The 21,127-nt window shown below is 55.1% G+C and overlaps 2 protein-coding genes across 4 annotated transcripts in view; both read left to right on the forward strand.

Moving 5' to 3' along the window:
• The window catches only part of VPS9D1 (VPS9 domain containing 1), a 227,980-nt gene extending 226,850 nt beyond the window's left edge, over positions 1-1,130 (forward strand). Inside the window, exon 13 of the mRNA XM_082711466.1 lies at positions 1,093-1,130. Within this exon, the coding sequence (XP_082567592.1) occupies positions 1,093-1,115 (23 nt within the window). The 3' untranslated portion in view covers positions 1,116-1,130. The remainder of the gene's footprint in view (positions 1-1,092) is intronic.
• The window catches only part of ANKRD11 (ankyrin repeat domain containing 11), a 174,649-nt gene that overhangs the window by 71,957 nt on the left and 81,565 nt on the right, over positions 1-21,127 (forward strand). The gene's annotated exons all lie outside the window — the stretch shown is intronic.

Below are 21,127 nucleotides of genomic sequence, written 5' to 3' on the forward strand. Positions count from 1 at the left end.
GCACTGTCCCAAGGTGTCTCATGCCGCTTACCAGTGTTGTGAACTGTAAATACTCAGGCAGCATTGATCGTAGTAGTCTTCTAAGAAATCGACAGTGTTTAGATTGAATAAAGATCAAGGTTCTCATGAATGTGAGTTCTCTGGGGCCAGTGGCTCAAGTGTGTTAGCAGAGCAGGGGGCATTGCTGCGGGCGGCTAGCTTGCTGAGGTCAGCCCTCCAGCCTGCTCCTGAAGTCAAAAGGCAGATTTTTACTTTTATTTATTTATTTTAAGGATTTTGTTTGTTTATTTGAGACAGAGAGAGTGAGAGCAAGAGTGGGGGTTGCTGAGGCAGAGGGAGAAGCAGGCTTCCCACCAAGCAAGGAGCCCGATGCAGGGCTTGATCCCAGGACTCTGGGATCATGACCTGAGCTGAAGGCAGATGCTCAGCCGACTGAGCCACCCGGGCGTCCCTGAATTAGGTTTCTTTCTTTCTTTCTTCTTTTTAAATTTTATTTTTTTAAAAGATTTTTATCTATTTATTTGACAGATCACAAGTAGGCAGAGAGGCAGGCAGAGAGAGAGGAGGAAGCAGGCTCTGCGCTGAGCAGAGAGCCCGACACGGGGCTCGATCTCAGGACCCCGGGACCATGACCTGAGCTGAAGGCAGAGGCTTTAACCCACTGAACCAGCCAGGCGCCCCCTGAATTATGTTTCTAAAAACAAGATAGCTTCTGAAAGTAGCATGTTGTAATGATAGAGGTGGTGTTTATATGAGCAGAGGTGTAGGTTTTACTGGTTTGTACTTTGAGTTGAACACCTCTGTTTAAAGTAGACAGGTGATTGCCTTCTGACTTGATAAAAACATTGAACTGGCAGAGCATAGTCTTGGGTCCCTGGATGTGAAGCTGAGCGGGCGCCCTGTGCAGGTGGTGCTCGCTGTAGAGAGGGCTGCATGGCTGGCTCTTGGCCCGCACCCCCAAGAACACAGGGCTGGAAGTCTTGCCAACAACAGAAGCCACTGTTGATATGCTGGCGCACCTTGTGGCTCAGGTTGTGGGTTGCTCCCTGACCCCTGAGAGTTCTGCCATCTGGTATTGAAGCAGAGAGACAGGCTCTCCCGAGCTCGTCTGGTAGTAGCTGTGGTTCTCCCTGACCCAGCCCCCAGCCCCGTGCTCACTGCCCGTGGGGAGCAGGTTATGGTCACAGCACACATGGCTGCCAGCTGGGTTCCACCTGCTGCTGCTGCCGCTGCGACCTGTGGGCAGCGCCGGTGTGGATGTGAGGGCACTAAGGAGCTTGTAGGTTCTGATGCTAATGCATTTGCCTTTTTAACAAAGAGGTCTTGTTAGCATTTAAAAATAGATAATAAAGCACACTTGACTTCCTTACCAAAGAAATATGCTTAGCTAATTGTGCCAGTATCATTTACTGAATTTTTAAAAAAATACCCTTACAGTCTGCATGTAGGCAAACAGCTTTTTGAATCCCCCCCCGTTTTTAAAGATTTTTATGTATTTATTTGACAGACAGAGATCACAAGCAGGCAGAGAGAGAGGAGGAAGCAGGCTCTGAGCTGAGCAGAGAGCCCAATGCGGGGCTTGATCCCAGGACCCCGGGATCACGACCTGAGCTGAAGGCAGAGGCTTTAACCCACTGAGCCACCCAGGCGCCTCCATTTACTGAATTTTTGAGGATAAGTTTTTATTGTATATTTAGAGGTCTAGGGAATATCCTTTGGCTAGCCTCCCTTAAACTACGTTAAAAAGTATAGAATATTAGATCTCATTAAAATGAGATTTCATGGGCGCCTGGGTGGCTCAGTGGGTTAAGCCGCTGCCTTCAGCTCAGGTCATGATCTCAGGGTCCTGGGATCAAGCCCCGCATCGGGCTCTCTGCTCAGCAGGGAGCCTGCTTCCTCCTCTCTCTCTGCCTGCCTCTCTGCCTACTTGTGATCTCTGTCAAATAAATAAATAAAATCTTAAAAAAAAATTTAAAAAAATGAGATTTCATTAAGTACATGTCTTTTGATCAATGACAAAACAGATAGTGGGCTCAGACAGCTTCCCCAAAAGCCCTTGGTCTCCCCCAGCACAGTGCTTGCTGGTGGGTAGAGCTTTGGTCCTCTTATCCCGGGGTGTTTGGAGTGCTGGGCCAGCCAGGGGCAGGGGGAGGGTTTGGAGAGTAGGCAGGTCAGAGCAGACGGGGAAGGCCGGAGCCACACCCCAGCTGGGACTTCTGGCTGTTGGGGCTATTTCCCCATGAGTGTTTCAAGCTGGAATGGGCCTCTGAGCTCTGGGACCCCAGGCCCACTGGGAGGGCAGGCATGTGGAGACACCTGCTGGGGCCTGGGGAGTCTGTGGGCGGTTCATGACACCTTAGTGTCGGGCTGTCGGTTGCTGTTATTTTCCTTCTTTTAACTTGGGGGGATCCTCATGGAGCGGTGTTTGTTTTAACACCATCAAGTTCTAAAGCTGGAGGGTCTCCTCTTCGCTTCGTGTTTGAGGATGGAGCGATGTGCCAGGCTCAGCCGTAGAGGAGGTGCTCCAGGCTCGGTTACCAGTGAGCTGACCCTCTTCCTGAACGTCTGCCTTCCCTTCCACGCCGCCTTGCGGAACGGAAGGGCTCCCGTGGCGCAGGGGTGAGGGCTCCGCACAGCGTGCAGGGGTGCGCTGCAGAAGTTCCGTGTGCACCCGCTTGGTGGGAGGAGGGTGGTGGGAGGGCCGTGTCGGAGGGTGTGCCGGCGCGCTGGGCCTGAGGAGCACGCCGTCTGCTCTGCTCTCCACTCTGGAATGGGCGACTTGATGGTCACTGCCCGCGGTCTCCCCTCTGCGGACACGGAGTTTGGGTTACCCTTTGTGTCAAAGGGCAGTGGCGGGTTGCAGTGTGCGGTGTTCTGAGTTCAAGATTGTAGTGTTCGGTTCAGCGGAGTCAGTCTGTGCTCTCCCTTGGTTGCCACTGAGGTCCCCCTGAAGCATGAAGGATCCAAAGATGGAGCAAAGTGCTGGCCAGGCTAGCAGCTTTGAAAAGAAGGCAGAGCAAAACCCTGGTCCTGCCGCTGGGCCCACGATCGGACCAGCAAGTGCCTGTGGCGGGGCTAGGGCAGGGTCTGGGCCGCGTGGGCCTGGATGTGTGCAGAGCTGCGGCTGCCGTGCAGCGTGGCGTCCCCCGTCCGCGGCATCTCCCGCCCAGGAGACCGAGTGGGGAGAGCAGGACGTGTTGACTCTGGCGGTGGGCGCTGCCCGGGCTTGGCTCTCGTGTGACCCAGTGTGTCGGGCTCTGCTTGCACACCCCGGGGACTGCACACAGCGTGTGTCTGCTTTCCTGATGCCGGCCTCTCCGCGCTCTCCTTCGCTCTCTCCTTCGTAGCTCTGTGCTGCTGCCCCTGGGCTCGGAAGTCCCCGCCTTGGGCCTGGGTCCAAGCGCCTGCAGGCTCGGGGCGCATTCTGCTCGGGAAGAAACAGGAAGAGGGTTAGAGAAGGAAAGGGTTGAGCCAAGCGCTCTTGGGGTGCGACGGCACTTTCCTTTTACAGCTTTTCACTTTGTTGACCTTTTGTGAATGGATGATTTGTTTTTTGGAAAAAAATAAACCCGGAGGTTCTTGTCCACCTCTGAGGGTGTTAGTGCGTGAGGAGGAGAGCGGCCGCGGTCTGGGCCTGAGTATGTCGGGCCGGCGAGGGGCAGAACCAGAGCAGCAAGTGGAGACAGTGCTCTCCTGCGGCTCTGGGCCTCCGCGGGGTGCGTGCTCGGCGGCGGCAGCAGCACGGGTGGGGCCGGCCCCGGCCCCGGCCCCTGCCCCGCGGCCTGGCTTGGGTCGCTCCCGCCGCTGTCCCTGCGTCCTCCGCTCTGTCCACACTCTCCGTCTCCTGCGTACGGCCAGCCTCCTCACCGCTTACTCCTGTCCACTTGTTGCTGGTGGGAGCCAGAGTTCTGAACGTGGCCTCCTCAGGGCTGACGGGATGCTGCCTGGAGGTCCGTGAGCCCACCAGAGTCCGGTTCCCCGTGCACTAGCTCATGTCCACCTCAGCCCCGCAGCAGGACAGCAGAAGATAGTTAGAATTGAGCTGCCGTTTCGGTGTGACCAGACTTGATTAGAGAAACCTTCCAAAGCTCTAGAGTATTTTGGCCCGCTAATACCATATTTTAAACCTCAGTGTTATAATTAAAACTTCCATTAACATAAAAACCAATTTTTGTTCTTTGGAAAAGTTTTACTGTCTAGCTCACCTCCCCCCACACTCTCTGTCCCTGTGTTTTTTTGGCCTTTGTGTGTCGTGGGTCTCGTGACTTACAGGGGACCCGTGGGAATGCCGGCCGCAGCTCACGGAGAGGGAGTGGAGACAGGGCGGTCCCACACAGCGTTGGCAGGTGCGGCTCTCTCTGGGCGGGTTTGTGCCTGGGGACCTCCGTGAGGCGGCTGACCAGCCGGATCGCAGAGCCGGTCTCTGGGCTGGGGTCCCGCAGAGACAGACGGGTAAGGGGGCGGGGCAGACAGAGGTTTGCACTTGAGCCTGGGGTGGTGTGGCCCGAGTCTGTTTTCGGTGGTTTTTGTACGAAAAACGGTGTTCAGGCGTACAGGCTCACAGAACCTCCTTGAACGGAAACCTCACCACAAAAATCCCAAGAGACATCCGTGTTTGGGGCTCTCTGGCGTTCTTCACTTGGGGTCTTTTCTTGGAATGGCCTTACCGGAGGCTGGGGTGGGGCTTCTGTGTCCCCTACCCTGACGACAGACCACGCTGCAGAGTGCCTGCTGACGCGCGCCTTCCAGTAACTCTGAGGCCTGTGAGTGGCACATACCTTCACAGGATGCTCTCTATAGCCCACAAAACCCAAGAAAACAGGTAGCATTTTCCACATTTTTAGTCTAAGATTCTAGGTCTCAAAGATGTGAAGTAGTGGAGTTTACAAGGTTCCCTAGCTCATGGGTGGCAGAGGGAGTGTTGGGGTCTCGGGGTCCGTACAGAAACACAAGGTAGTCGCGTTAGCCCTTGACCCAGGGCAGAAGGAGGCTGGTGGAGGCCGGTGACCGGAGGGGGCTGTGCGGGGCCTCGCTGCGATCCGTCCTGCAGCTTTGCCCCAGGCACGTCGGCTCATCTCTAGGCCTCATCTCTAAAGTCCGAGGGTGTGTGATAGAGGGTGCGGTCTTCATACCGCAGCACCTGTCGCCCCCCAAGGCTTTGCTCCTGGGCCGACGTGACGTGCTTAAAATGGGCCAGGTCTAGAGTGAGGCCCTGGGAAAGGATCAGCGAAACCTGGGTCCAGGGTGAGGCCCATTTTTATTTTGTATTTTTATTTATTTATTTTTAAAAAGATTTTATTTATGTATTTGACAGAGATCACAAGCAGGCAGAGAGAGAGGGGGAAGCAGGCTCCCCGCTGAGCAGAGAGCCCAATGTGGGGCTCGATCCCAGGACCCTGGGATCATGACCTGAGGCGAAGGCAGAGGCTTTAACCCACTGAGCCCCCCAGGCGCCCTGTCTTGACTGTTTGATGCAGGCACTTGCTGTATCTGGCCAGCTCTGTGTCTGCTGTCCTGCCCTGGGGTCCCTTGTCCTCTCTGTCCCGAGGTCCTGAGCACCAGCGCGGTGTCTGTCTCTCTCACCACAGCTGTCCTTCTTCCGTGGCTCATGTTGGTGTCTTCACCCCTCACACCCTTCTATTTCTACTCCAGGACTGCTTGGAAGTTCTTTGGGTGGTTTGTCACTGGGTTCCTTCTCTCCATCTTGGGGAGCGCTGGGGAGGTGGTCCCTGCCTTTCTGTGAGGCTGGGGACAGTTCTGTGCGCTGGTCAGAGTGTGGCTGTAAAATGTGTCCGCCTGGAGGCCGTCCTGCATGCGTTCTCGTCGAGAGTAATTGCGCCTTGAAGGGCCTCCGACTCAAAGCACTAACCCCTCGCTGTGTGTATAATCAAGAAACGGAAAAAAAGTACGCAGCTGGGTTTAGGACCACCGTGATTTCCTGGCTGAAGGTCTGCTGGAGACGAGCTGAGACTCCCTGTGATGCGTCCAGGACAGAGGGAGAGCTCGAGGCACCTGAGAGGGCTCCAGGCCCACGTGCCTGGGGGTCTGGGCGGCTTCTGAGGACACTCTGGAATTCCAGTAGCACATTTCCTGACCAGGAGCCCGAAGTCCGCACCTTGCGCCGACCGTTGTCACGGGTGCCTCGGGAAGCGCGCTGGGCTAGTCCCTGCCGAGGTAGGCCCTGTAGCTGTTGTGCAGACACGACTGTAGACAACTTTGCTTTCTCTCCTCTTCATGACCTAACTCGGGCATCTGTTGTAAGCTAGTGAACATTATTTGAGGACGTGGATTCTGGGGGAAAAGCTGTTCTGAGATTCATGTAGAAATAACCTTGGGGGCTGGTGCTGACTGGCTCAGTTGGTAGAGCCTGCAACTCACGCAACGCGTGATCTTGGGGTTGTGAGTTGGAGCCCCATGTCAGATGTAAAATCTTTTTTTTTAAATAATTTATTATAGTGAATGGTGTGATTCTTTAAAAAAAATTTTTCTTTTTTCAGCAGGAGTGTGTGCAGGTGCGTGGGCAGCTGGGGGGGTGCGGAGGGTGAGGGGCGAGGGGCCCAGCTTGTGCGCTCAGTCTTGGGGGACCAGAGCCGAAATCCGTCGTCAGACGCTTAAGTGACGGCACCACCTAGGCGCCCCTTAAAATCCTGAAAAAGAGAGAGAGAGGGAGAGTTCCGTGAGGAGACACTGAAGGAGAGAGGTTGAAGTCTTCCCTCCCGCTTTGGCTGGGTGTCACCAGGCTGTCGGGTGGAGGGCATGAGGGGAGCCTGTGGTCCTGGCCTCGGGCCTGCTCTTGACCACGGCCGGTGGCTTGTGGAGAGAAGGAAGGGTTCGATGCTCTTGGGAGGTCTGATTGCCGGTGGGTTTCAGGCACGCACCGCGCTTCTGGTGGCGCAGCTTGCCGAGGAGCTCAGTGCCCACCGGAGCTCAGCAGTGTGTTTCCACGCACGAACAGGTTGAACACGGGGTCTCCGTCGAGACCCCCGTGGTGCCGTGGGCGCTCGGAGCTACCCTCTGGGTTTGGGGGAGAGGGGTATAGCCTCCGCCTCCGCAGGAACAGCCCGCTGCCGTGGGGTGTGGACCTGGTGACGCTCAGCACATTTCCCACTTGGGGTTCAGGACAGGGACAGCGGGCTGTGTCCTCTCAGGGGCAGAGCCGGCCCTGCCTCAGGACTGAGTGTGGCTTTCCGCTTGCCTTAGACCCTTTAGATGAATGCTTTGTGCCTGAGGGCTCCTAGTGGCCGGAGCGGCTGTGGCTCTTCTGGTGGCGGGGGACAGGGTGGTGTCCTAGGCCCGTACATCGGTCTCAAGGCAGGCAGTGTGCTCCTGCCTTGGGCTCCGTGCCTGCAGCCCCCTTCTGCCGGCCGCAGGTGTCTCCGGTGTGTGGCTTCGTGGAGGCACAGAGACGTTCGCCCCTAGGTCGGCTCAGCACCCCTGCCCACGGCAGTGTGCTGACCGCGGGCCCGCCAGAGGGTTCCCGTTCTCGGGGCCTCCGCAACCCCCTCTGCCCCCTCCCGGAGCTGCTCCTCACTTGGGATTCTGTGAGGCTCTGTCTCCGAAGACACGTCCTCACGCAGCTGTGCTCCTCGGTGGCCCGAGGCCGGCGCACACCCGTGTTCTCCGTGCTGCTGTTTGGGGGAAGGAGTGTGTGTTTTCTGATCTGCGAGAGTTCACGGAGCAGTAGCTGGGCAGCATTTACAACGTGATGGCATCAAGACAACAGTAAGGAGATGAATTCACGTCTTAATAAGGTCAGGAAATAACTTGGACAAACCACATCATTTTGATGGGGAAGGACTTTCTAAGCCACCACCACCTGCTTAATCCTGCTCGAGATCTGTTACGTCGAGCCTCGGCGTGGTGCGGAACAGCGGGGGCTCGTCCTCTCCCGAGGCGTCTCCCTCACAGCGCAGACCTTCCAGGAAACAAGGCCACGGTCGACACGGTCTGAGACTGGCTGGGACAGACGACCCCGCGTTCCTGTGGGGTCAGCCTGACACCAGCGAGGGACAGAGCCACACAGTGGTTGTTGGAGAGCATCTTTGGGACTGGTCTGAGTCGGTAGGTGCTGGGTCTTTTGCGGCGCTCCTAAAGCAGGAGAGCGGGGCCCTCAGGCGCTGGGGACGCAGAGTCAGCGGGGAGCTTTCAGGGCAGCGTCTCATCGGGGTCGCGGGGGAACACTTCACGTTGTGTAGCTCCTGGGACTGCTGAGTGTGTGGACGCGGACACGCCGCTCAGGCCACTCACAGCCACGTCGTCTGCGTGCCCCAGGCAGTGCCCCATCAGAGACCCTCAGCTCGGGGAGGTCGTGGGGTGCTGCTCGCTTTACACCACCAGGCGGGAGCGCGGGGGGACGCAGCGTCTCTGCTCTGGGCTCCCCCAGGTCTCGCCCTGTGCCCAGAACCCAAGTCGTCTTCCTGCACTAGTGCTTGAGGCCTTCACGCTTGCCAGTGTGTTTGCTCCGAAGCCGTGTGCGTTTAAAACAAACGAAAAGCGACTTTGGGTTGTTTTGGGGGGCATGGGAGTGGACAGGGGCTGGGGGGCAGGGAGGGAATTTGGGGTGAACACGGGACGAGCTCTCTCCTGCCTCTGCATTCCTCAGCACGTCCCTGTCAGGCGTCTGCCCAGTGGTTTTAAGAGGTGTCCACCTCAGGAAATTGTCCCTCTGATGCTGAAACCAGCCTGGGAGAAGGACAGCCCCAGGCTGTCCTCTGTCGGGGGCCTCCGAGCGTGCACCTCCTGTTCCAGAGACTGCGTGGCCCTTGGCGGGACCCCGTGGGAAGCACACTTGAGTGTGTCCAGCAAGTGTGTCTGAGGTCACGCTGCTCAGTGTTTGTCAGAGACTAGAATCATGACCCCCCCTTTTTAAAAAAAGATTTTATTTATTTATTTGGCAGGCAGAGATCACAAGTAGGCAGAGAGGCAGGCGGGGGGTGGGGAGCAGGCTCCCCGCTGAGCAGAGAGCCCGACGCGGGGCTTGATCCCAGGACCCCGAGATCACGACCTGAGCTGAAGGCAGAGGCTTTAACCCACTGAGCCCCCCAGGTGCCCCAAGACTCATGCTTCTTCACCTGGGTTTAGAACGCTTAGCGTTCACTGGGGTCTTCAGCCACTTCAGGATGTCAACAACAACTTTATTTATTTCCTCAAAACATAGTGTGTCCTCTGGTCCTTTCTCATCATTTTTGAACATATGTTCTATTCATTTAACAACACGATTACTGCTCAGGCCCTCTGATGCCGAATCCTGCCTGGCAGAGAGTGTGTCCCAGGAAGAAGGACGCGGGTGCTTGGGGTGACTCGGAACCTGCCAGTGCTGCAGGGACAACGCGGCCCCGGGTGCAGACCTCATTCTGTCATCTGTAAATCAGGGGACACCTGCGTTACATTATTCTGTGTCCTTTTGTCTCGATATTCAGGGGATGATACCGGGTTGGGGCTTATAAAAGGGTGCTGTAAAATTTAAAATAGTGTTTTATTCTTGCCACACAAAAAGGACAAAGTCCCACACATGCCTCAGCCAGAGGCCAATGGGTTTGTGTCCCTGACTGTAGCCAACGTGGGGGGTGGTTCTGTGGTCTCCACATGCCTCAGCAGAGGGGACTCCATTTTCTGTTTCTGTAGAAGGAGCCAGGACTGCAGAAAGGTCCACACGTGGGATTGGGCACAGTTCTGTGGTCCCGAGGCCCAACAGTGCCTTCCAGAACCACCCCTAGGGGAGTCAGCAAGCTGATGTTTCTCTGAGACCCTCGGATTTTGTCTGTGTAGGCCTTTCTGTCTTCGGGTCTACTTGATGGTTCACAGTGGTGCAGGCAGAGCAGTGGTCTTGTCCTGCATGGGTGAAGTCATGGTGGGGAGTGTGATGGACACGGGACCTGGGGGCCACGCACCCCTTCCTTCCGTGGTTCCTGGGCCCTGTCCTCATGCTGGTCACCTCAGACACTCCTCACACTGTAAGTGCAGAGTCCAGACAGCTGGTGTCTGTAGAAGTCTGTCTGTCAACAAAACGTTTACTTACTAATGCTACTTAAACCCATTGCATAGGGGCGCCTGGGAGCCTCAGTGGGTTAAAGTCTCTGCCTTCGGCTCAGGTCATGATCTCAGTGTCCTGGGATCGAGCCCCACACTGGGCTCCCTGCTCAGTGGAGGGCCTGCTTCTCCCTCTCCCTCTGTCTGCCTCTCTGCCTACTTGTGATCTCTCTCTGTCAAATAAATAAATAAAATCTTAAAAAAAAAAACCCATTGTATAACACATTTTTACTAAAAACAACTGTATTTTCCAGAACAAAATGCTGGTGATTGTCATATTGCTTTGGTTAAAGTGAACAAAGAAGTGTAGTTGGGGGTAGGGATGAGTACTTGAATAGTTTTTTATTTTACTTTGTTCTTGAAGATTTTATTTATTTGACACAGAGATAGCACAAGTAGGCAGAGGAGAGCAGACTCTGCTGAGCAGGGAGCCCGACAGGGGACTTGATCCCAGGACTCTGGGATCATGACCTGAGCGGAAGTCAGACGCTTCACTGACTGAGCCCCCCAGGCGCCCCACTTGAATAGTTTTAGACTTGACTTTGGAGATTTTCTTTACGGGACACCCGCGCGGATGGTGAGGTCGGCAGCAGTGCGGAGCTCCTGTGGGACGGGAGGGCTCGTTCAAGTCCCCGGTCATACACTTTGGTTCCGTAGCGTGGTGCGTTGGTGATGTGGTGAGTTACTTAGCTCATGCACATGCGGTCTTCCTGCACCTTGCTGTGTCTAAAAGTCACTCTTGCTTCTGCAGCCACCCCTCATCAGGGGAGCCCTGCAGCTCTCAGAAGCTCTCTGCTCGTGCTGGGGCCTTGCCAGGATTCTGGTATTTGACCAAAGTAAGGAGCTTTGCATTGGCAATGAATGGGTTTAGGTGTTTCGCTGACAATGGCGTCTTGTGTTATTTTCCAGAGACGCACTGCGGCGTCCTCCGCTGGAATGGCGAGCGTCTGTGTGTCCGTCACTGGCTCGCATAGCAGTGCTGTCCCTGCAGCAGTGCGTATACCCGAGACCGCTGTTTGGCGCCCAGAAGAGGTGCTTCCTGCCCGTTTCTCATTTTGTAACATAGGATGTGACAGAGCCGAGCACGGAGACTGGGGATGTAATGAAATTAATAATTACTGCTTAACATGGAGGTTCTTCAGCAGAGTTAGACCATCACTTCTGCACCATCAGTGCAGATCCTGCCCCAGCTGGAAAGGCAGTCTTACCATGGGAAAATTCTTTTTTTTTTTTTTTAAGATTTTATATTTATTTATTTGAGAGAGAGAGAGCGAGCATGAGCGAGGAGAAGGTCAGAGGGAGAAGCAGACTCCCCACGGAACTGGGAGCCCGATGTGGGACTCGATCCCGGGACTCCGGGATCATGACCCGAGCCGAAGGCAGTCGTCCAACCCACTGAGCCACCCAGGCGTCCCACCATGGGAAAAATTTTGAGAGAGTTGTGGGGATCTCCAAGGCTTTGGACCCCATTTTGGAAACCGCGGTAGGAAGCTGTTTGGTGAAAAAATGTAGCCGGGCAAACCTAGTCAGCCCAAGTGTTTATCCGCAACTAGAAATTTCACGGCCTCAGGAGAATCTGATCGTGTCCGCCATCTCCCCACAGGACACACCGCAGTGCGCATTTTCAGGGGCTCCTGATTCAGTGGCTCCTGGGTCGTGAAGCTCTCCTGTAGCTCTCGTGGAAATGCACACCTCTGTCCCTTCCAAATGAGATCATGCGTCTGTCCTTGGGTCTGTGCTTGTGGGTTAAGCGTGTACCCTCAGCAGGGTTTTCCCTTCCTGTGACTCTGCCTTCTGTTGCGGAGCGGACTGGGGGTGAGCGCTGTGGTGGCAGCTGGGGCTCACGCAGGCCTCTCGTGTGGCGCTTCCTGCTTCACGACGGACCCTGCGCCTCCTGTCATACATGGGCGCTCTCAGATTCTTTGTGTTGCTTATTCCCTGTTCACCTTATTTATTCATTCATTCATTCATTCATTTATTTATTTTTCAAGGATTTATTTATTTATTTATTGGACAGACAGAGATCACAAGGAGGCAGAGAGGCAGAGAGAGAGGAGGAAGCAGGCTCCCCGCTGAGCAGAGAGCCCAATGCGGGGCTGGATCCCAGGACCCTGAGATCATGACCTGAGCTGAACGCAGAGGCTTTAACCCACTGAGCCACCCAGGTGCCCTGTTCACTTTATTTAATCTTATCTTTTAGTCAGCCCGGTCACTGTATTTAAAAATTTGTCTTTGTTTTTCGAAATCTTGTGGATCTTTAAAGATGTTATGAATTGCAGTGACTTAAAATATGTCATCACGTGTTTGCTAGTTAGGAGAACTTCTTGAAGTGACGAAGTTCCTCATACTCAGCTTACAGTAGTCGCGGTAAGACTCGCTGCCTCTGCACTGGCTGCCGTGAGACCGTGAGACAGACGTCCACCCACGGCTGACTTGCTTTGATTGGGAATGTGGACCCCAGACCTTTCTCAGCACCTGAGCAACCTCCTGGTTTGTTTGTGGGTTTTGTTTTTGTCGTTTAGGATTGATTTATTTGAGAGCAAGCGAGAGAGTGAGGGTGTGTACACCCGAGACCAGCGGGGAAGCTAAGAGGGAGAGAGAAGCCCCAGCCCACTCTGTGCTGAGCGTGGAGTCCGATGGTGGCCCTCGGTCTCACCCTCTGAGATCGTGAGCTGAAACTGAGAGTCCCGTGCTTACTGACCGAGCCGCCCCGGGGACCCCAGGCGCCTCTCTCTCTTTGTTTTCTGTAAAGATTTTTAGATTGATTTGTTTGAGAGAGCGAGCGAGTGAGCTGAGCCAGGAGGAGAGAGAGGCCGACTCCTCGCTGAGCAGGGAGCAGGATGCGACTGCATCCATGGCCTGGGCCGAAGGCAGATGCTTCACTGACTGAGCTGCCCAGGCGCCCTGGCTCCAGCAACCTCTTGTTTTTAGTTCTTTAGGCCAGTAATTGTGAACTAGGCTGTAACATCCTGTAGAGATTTTTAAAATATAATTCCCATACAGGAAATGATCTTTTTTCAGGTTTTATTGAGATGAGGACGGAAAACACTCTTACCTGTCAGAGGAAGCTTTTTCGTGTGAGGATGACTGTTGGTTGTTGGGGGCAGCAGGGTGGGCTTGGTAGGGTCGAGGCCTTGGTGGCGTCGTGACCTGAAAGCTCAGTTGGGGTTGCAGTCCTGGCACAGGGCCACATGGCGGGGCACGCCGACAAGGACCCTTGAGCTGCTCTGCTCGGCGCTGGACTGTGCGCGAGGCTGCTGAGGCTCCGCCGCAGGGTGTCTCGGGAAGGGCCTGGAGGAGCATCCGGTGGGGTCCGGGCGTGGCTGGGTGTGCGTCATCCGATCCGACCATCTCGACCCGTTCCGGTCTTTCCTCTTTGCAGCTCAGAATCCCAACAGGCCCTGTTCACTCTGTGGGACTCTTTTTTCTGGCGTCAGTTTTCCCTAGAGATGAAAGTGGTAGTTCTCCTGTCTGACATGTCTACTGCTGAGTCTGTGGTTAGCGCCCGCTGGGCCTGGCCGGGCTTGCGGGTAGAGAGTGATGGCTTCCCTCGAGTGTCTGCTGGACGTCCGATCCGGGGCATCCTGAGAGGTGGTGAACAGAGACGTGTGCGAGAGGGCCATTGGGGGCCTGGAGTCCCAGGGAGGCAGGCACGAGGTGCTGTCTCCCAGGCAGCTCTGGGACTGGGGGCCCGAGGGAACGCCCCACCTAATGTTGGCTTGGGAAGCCGAGCAGCCGGGTCCCGGAGGCAGGGTCAGTAGCAGGACGGTGGCGTCACCACAGAGCCGGAAAGAAGAGGCTGCTTGGAGAAGCTGTGGTTTGGGCATGATGGATTTGAGGAGCCCGCCGGGAAAGGGACCATTGTAAGGAGCATCAGGGTTTGGGAGACCATTTAGGACAGGACGTTGAGCCCGGAGTCCCCGACATGTATGTAGGTGTGTGCATGTGCTTGCGTGTGAGTGTGTGCGGACGCACACATGCGTGGAGAAGAGGCGGGAAAAAGAAGGAGATTTGATCTATGAGCAGGACAGACCCGCAGAAGCACCAGAGCATGACATAGTCCTCCTCAGCAGGCAGAGTTGGGTTATTCGGAGAGGAATTAAAGGATATATTGAAGTCATTTCTCCTGCTGTAGTAGATTCTTTGAGTGGATAATGTGTAGGTGTTCTGGGCATTTTCCGGTTTTGGGAAATGAGATGCCGGTGTTCTAATCTCTACGTTGTTACTTAGTTAAACCTCATAACAAGTGTAAGTCATGTAACCTTCCTGTTATTTTTCCTATGCAATTTTAGGGCTTTAAAGTGGTCTCAGGAAGCAGTGACAGTGATGTTTCAGACTAAAGCCTGCGTAGAAGAACGCTGGAACTCATGCTGAATTTCCAGATATTTGTGGTGAGGCTTTCGTCTGGGACTTTGTTCGCTCTCTATCAGCCACGTCGCTCCATGTCCTGGGAAGTGGACTTCCTTCATTCTGGGAGCACACGGGACGCGGCCCACACCAGCAGAACCCGCGGGCACGAAGAGTGCAGGGCCCTTCTGGCCTCCCCTGGGGGTGCTGGAGCAGGAGCAGAGCTGAGTGAACCCCTGCCCTGGGCACACAGCTCCGCACCGGGCTGCTGCAGACCTCTGCGGACATCCCTTTGCTGATTCAGCCGACACGGTTATGTGTCCCCATGAGCACTTTTTAGTTTTTTCCAGGCCTGTGTGGATGAAGCTGCATTCTGACTCCTCTTTCCCCAGTGCTGCTCCCTGGTGGACTTCCGTGTCAGTGGAGTGGACAGAGAGAGGGCCGGAGCTAGAGCCGGTGTAGGGAGCTAGGGAGGTTCTCGTGGGTGTGGCTGCTTTGAAGTTCTTGTCCAGCAGTTATTTTGAAGCCTCTTTCTTACCAGCTTTAAGCTTTATCAGTTCTGGGATGGGGGAGGAAGGAGTAGATGGGCATCAAAGTGCCTTTGCAAAATGGCGTGATTTGCGGTCACTCATTTATTTCAGATGCTAGGAAAGGTCACCAGTGGTGACGGGGTCACTCTCGAGTGTTTTCTTGCTTAGATAATGGAATTGGTTAAAAGCTGTTTCTGGTAGATTCTCCCTTACCCCCAAACTTAGTGTTCAGAAAAACAGCCTTCGTGGGAAGGGTTCTGGTCCAGAAGCTTGGCGTTAGCCAGTGCAGGCCCCAGGCCCGAGGCTGTTGATGAGCTCGCTGGTGGTGCTGGGTCACCTCTGATAGCTTACCCAGCAGGACTCAGATGCAGCGAGGGTCTACGGTCCGGTCCAGGTGGCCTGCAAGGCAGATGCTCAGGGAGAGTTTCTGAACTAGGGGCCATGCTCTGCCCTGAGAACCTCAGCTTGGGCCTCCTCACTGCTTTCCTTTTGTTTAGAAGACAGACCAAGAGGCACATCCGGAAGTTCTCAGAAAAGAAACAAATGTTTTTCTTCATTCCCTTTTCCCCCCGTTGTATAAAATGCAATAAAACATGCAGAAGGGGGGGTTCCAGTTTAAAGCCCACTGTCCAGGTCATGAGTCTTACTGGCCTTCCGAGGTGGGCAGTCATGTTCCTTGCTGACTCTCTGTGTATTTGTCCTAGCATTCCTTCAGACAAGGGTCTTGAAATACCTGATGATTGTGGTTTTCTGGATTCCCCTGCAGTTCAGTCAGTGTTTACTCCGTTTATTTGGAAGCTCAGTTATTAGAGGCTGAATCTGTCTCTTCATCACGATGAAACACCCTTACCTCTGATGATGGTCGGGGCTCTGCAGGCCGGTTTGTCTGACACCGGAACAGCTGCTCTCTCTTCTGACGACTGTTCGCACACATCTTCTTGCATCTTTTTAAGGTTAAGCTGTCTGTGTTCATATTTAAGGAGGGTTTCTTACAGGCAGCCTTACAGGAGTTGGGGATTGCATTTGAAAGAAATCCAGCTGGGGCTCCTGGGGGGCTCAGTAGGTTAAGTGTCTGACTTGGTTTTGGCTCAGGTTGTGATCTCAGGGTCACGGGACTGAGCCGTGCGTTGGGGCTCTCCGCTCAGCAGGGGGTCCGCTCCTCTTCCTCTGTCCGCCCCTTCCTTGTTCTAAAATTTAAAATAAAAAAATCCAATTGACAGTCTTTTTTTTTTTTTAAGATTTTATTTATTTATTTGACAGGCAGAGATCACAAGCAGGCCGAGAGGCAGGCAGAGAGAGAGGAGGAAGCAGACTCCCCGCTGAGCTTAGATGCGGGGCTCGATCCCGGGACCTTGGGATCATGACCCAAGCCAAAAGCAGAGGCTTCAACCCACTGAGCCACTCAGGCGCCCCCAATTGACAGTCTTTTGCTGTTTTGTTTTGGTTTTTCTTTCTCATTATTTAGACAGATTTCCCCCACGCACTTCGTTTTAACCCCAGTACAGCGAGTGTGCGGTGTTGCATTAATCTCCGGTGTAGAGCACAGTGGGTCCGTTCTGTACATGACTCGCTGCCCATCACGACAAGGGCACCCCTCATCCCCCTACCTCCCCTCTGGTCGTCCTCGGGGGGTTCTCTGCATTTGAGGGTCTGTTTCCTGGTTACCCACTTTGTTCATTTGTTTTGTGTCTTAAATTCCACCTGTGCGTGAGATCACACGGTGTTTGTCTTCTCTGACCGACTTCTTCCACCTTGGCATCATACCCTCCCGCTCCGTCCACCCGAGAGCCCCGGCACTTTTGGCTGCTGGTGGACTCGGTCGGCTTCGGGTTACCTACACTTTGTCTTTCAGGCTGACACCCGTGAGGGAAGTTGGCATAGCCCTGTCCAGCAAAGACAGCGAAGGGAGATACAAAAGTTTCAGCTGGTGACGGCGTCTGAAGAAGGGCACTTTGGCTGTATTTGCTACTTCTTTTTGGAACCTAACAAGTACCATCCTTTTAAGCCAGATTTCACATGCCTTTCCTTCTTATTTTAAGAATTTTGAAAAAAATGGGGGAGGGCACCTGAGGGCTCAGTGGGTTAAGCCTCTGCCTTCGGCTCAGGTCATGGTCCGAGGGTCCTGGGATCGAGTCCCGCATCGGGCCCCCTGCTTGGTGGGGAGCCTGCTTCTCCCTGTGTGCGGACATACTCGCTCTCTCTTTCATAAATAAATAATCTTAAGAGAGTAAGTGGAGGCTACTCCTGTCCTCCAAAAAAAATTTTTTTCCCAAGATTTTAATTAATGGTTATTTGACAGAGAGGGAGGGCTTATGATCTGGGGGTGGGGGGTGGGGGCCGAGGGAGAAGCACACTCCCTGCTGAGCAGGGAGGCCAACGTGGGGCTCGATCCTAGGATCTGGGATCCTGACCTGAGCCGAAGGTGGATGCTGAACCGTTCAGACTGAGCCACCCGGTGCCCCACCATCCATGTACTTTTTTTAAAAAAAACCTTTGATTTTAAAAATTTTCAGATGTAAAAACAGTTGGTAGGGAGGGTACCCAACTGATAATCTCTCTTTTGATGGGTGTTTAGATAGCTTGACGCCTAGCGGGGTTCCTGATGCGATAGGGCTCACAGGTACTGTCAGGTCCGACTTCGTAGCATCGGAGCCTTGGACGGCACCTCCATGTCTCTTGCCCCGGCCCTCGTGCTGCTGTCGTGCAGTTTCCCGGTCGTTAGGACAGAAGTCTCTGCTGTGTCCTTGCATTTCCGGCGGTCCTCACGCGTGGTGAGGACTCCTGTTTGCATCCAGAGTCGTCTCCCTCGGTGGACAGACTTCAGCGGCTCCGCTGTTTCTGCACGACTTTCTGTGGCTGTTGAGTGGGAGGACGAGGGACCTTTTTCTCACAGTTCTTGACGCTGCCTGGCCCGTGTCCGTGCGCAGCGCCCGTCTCGCGTCTCTGCTGGGCCCGCTCCTCCCTCCGGGGGGTCCGCGGTGTCCTGTCTTCACGTTTCTTTCCTTGGGGTTCGTTGAGGGCCGTGGCTCTGGAGTTCGCAGTTCTTCCGTCAGAATGTGAACTCTTGGTGGCCCCTGGCTTTGGGTATCTTTGTGGCCTCAGCCCTGAGGGGCCAGCGGTGCTCTTGGCTGCCTGCTTGCTGGCCCGGCCTCGCTCACTCCCCGTGTCCCCTCTGGTCTGTGCTCAGTGGCCCCAGTTGTCTCTGCTGCTGGCGGTGCCGCCTGCTGTCTCTCGTCTCCCACGGGCAGCGGCCCTCCCGGGAGGCTCCTGCCTGGCGTGTCTCGGGCGCCCAGGCGCTCCCCGGCTGACGGCTGCGTCCGCTCGCTTTGCCATCTGTGTCGACTCGGCGTTGGTTCCACTTGACTGGTTTTTCTTATTCTGTGCTCTGTTTTCTTAATTGCATGCCCGGGGGTGTTTCTCTTCTGTATGTTTCTTATTTTGGACAACTATTCAAATTTCCGGAGAAGTTAGAAAGACAAAGGAGAGCTCCTCTCGGCGCGGCGCGGCGTTGTCCTGTTCCCGCGGCCCACGCGGGGGCGGCCGGCGGCGGGGCCTGGCTGTTCACGCACCTGCGGGCCGGTCTCCCGGGTCTCCTGCTCGGGGACGGCTTCTCGGTCTTTCCTGGTCGCCGGGACCGCGAGAGTCTGCGCGAGCTCCAGCCCGTGTTCTATAGGGTGTCCTCTTGGGGTTTGTGTGGTTTTTTCTTCGTAGACTGGGTCTTCGGCTTTGGGGGAGACATGACTCCGCAGAGGGTGTGTCTCCTCCTCACATCCGCTCTGGGGTGCGCGCTGTCACCGCGGCCTGTGGGGGCGAGCCTCGGCCGCCTGGTCGTGGGGGCACCTGCCGGCTTCCTGCGTGGTGCCCTCCCAGCCCCCCTGTTAGCCTTCAGAGCGGGCCAGGAGCCCAGCGCACAAGCAGGGGGAGGGCAGCTTCTCCTTGTGGGGAGGCCTGGTGTTTTCTGCCCGCTCCGTTGTGTCTTCAGTCCTGTTGGTGTCATGGGGCACTCACGTGCACTGAGTCTTTGCTCAGGTCACTCCGGCTTCCGTGTCTGCGCGTGTCCGGATGCCAGACGCAGGGTTTGCCTCGGTGGGTACCGTGTAATCTTGTACATCTGTAAACCTTCCTGGGCTTTGTTCTGGGGTCCGGTTAGTCTTGGAAACAAGGTGCTCCTCTCGGGCCCTGCTTTTAGGACTTGTGAGGTAGGCCAGGGCCTTACCCAGTTTTGGGCTGGTGTCCCCCCTGCCCCTACCCGTGCCTGTGCTGGCCTGCCCCTGCGTGGCTTTCTGCTCGCTGAAGAGCCAGGGGACTTCTGCACACCTCTGGATAATTTCCTTCAAACTGTGTCTTCTCTGGTCTAAATAACCCCGTTGAGAGAGAGAGAGACAGGCAGACAGACACACACACGCATGTGCGTGCACACATGCAGTGTTCTGGGTTTTTAATCCTCATGAGGTTTTTTGCTTGTTTTTTTTAATAAATTCTGTGGGTGTCTGACAGACCTGCGTGCAAAGCAGAAACTGCTTCGGCTCTGTTTCGTGTCATTTTAAATAGTATTGTTTCATTTTATATCCTTAAACGTAACAAGGAAGACAAGGGAGCGTGGCCCTAGGTGCAGTTCTGGGTCTGGGCCCAAGCAGCACGGTCAGATGGGGGTCCAGCCGACACCGTGCCTGTGGCTCTTCGGGGTTTGAGCGTGTCACTGTGATGGTGTCCGGTTTTACCATTAGGGGAAGCCTCGTGAAGCCTGTACAGGGCTCTGCACTTCTTTTTATCAGTGGAAATTATTTCAAAATTTAAAAATTGGGGAAAGAAACCACTCAGTAGGTGTTTCCTCCCCCAGGTGGATGTTTCTGACCGCGGTCCACAAGCCGGGTGCAGTGTGACGGGAAGTGCCTCGGACTCACAGGCTCACAGGCGTGTGGCCTGACAGGGAGAGCCCCGCCTGCCCCTCCTGCCGGTGCCTGTCCGTCCGGCTGGCCTTTCCTACTGCAGGCGGGGCCTCCGCCCCTTCTCCCGCATTAGTCAGCCACTCGCTGTGCTGTCTCTGTAACTTGTGTCCTGTCCCCGAAGTCTTGGGTGCCCTTCCTGCCCGGCGCCGGTCCTTGGTCAGGCCTCCCTGTCTCCCTTGCCCGTTGCTGGCCGCCGTGGCCTGTCCCCCCGCTCCTGTCTCCGACATTGCGCCCATTGTGTGGGGGTCCCCAGGAGGCTTTGCAGACTCTGTGTTGACACATGAAGCCCCTCCTGCCCCTTGACTGGGGATGTTCATGAGTAATTCCAGGTGTCGGGGCATGGTCGGGGCTCCACAACTTGGTGTCTGCCCCCGCTGCGGCGTGGCCGGCGATGGGCTGCGGTCCTTGGCTTTCTGTTCGAGGAACACACTGTTGGAAAGAAGTCCTTGTTAGTGCCTGAAAATGACGCTGTGGTTTTTGTCTTGGCGTGATGTAATCTGTGCTCGTGCAGGCCATGTTTTCTTAAATAACGATGTTTGTAACTTGTGAAAGAGTCTGCTCTTTGCACCTACCAGAAGGTGAGAGGTGACCGCGCACTAGGTCAGCACTCGCGCCTCTGGCACTGCGTCCTGCGGGCGTCTTGGAGACACACTTCCCTGGCAGGTGTGAACAGAGCCGTGGCCGCCCTTCTAGGGAACAAAAGGCTGTCTCTGCCCCCGCGTGCGCTGGCTTCTCTGTTCTCAGCATCAGAGCGGAGGACGCCGAGGCCCTGGCGAGTGGTCGTGTCGCCATTGGCTGTCGGCTCTGAGGGTGCTCGCCCGTAGGGCAGTTAAGGGGAGGCGTGGGCAGGTTCCCCGGGACTGCGTCCTGGCTTTGAAAGCCTAGATGTGCTGCTGTGAGAAGACAGACAGGTGTAGGCCTTGCTGCTGTTGGTCACCCAAGTTTTGAAAATGGGATTCTCTACATGAATTCATTTTTCCACTGTGGATTTTGTTATCTTTTGGCTCACATTAAAAGATAAATTGTTCATCTAAAGTCCAATATGTTATAATCAGTACTTTACGTAAAACATGTAAATCTGAGGCGGAGTGAGGAAGGCCTGGCACCCCTTCTGGCTTTGGTCACTATGACGAAGCCTGTCACTTCCGCAGCTTGGCGGAGATGTGCCTTCTTAAAGCCAGTTGAGAGGGCTGAGGTTTCCTTCTCTCCTTTAATGGGATCAGCCAAAATATTAACGTTGGACCCTCTGCAGTTTGTTGTAGAGTTTTTGGG

Source organism: Mustela nivalis, assembly GCF_964662115.1.
Source record: "Mustela nivalis genome assembly, chromosome: 18".
Lineage (NCBI taxonomy): Eukaryota > Metazoa > Chordata > Mammalia > Carnivora > Mustelidae > Mustela > Mustela nivalis.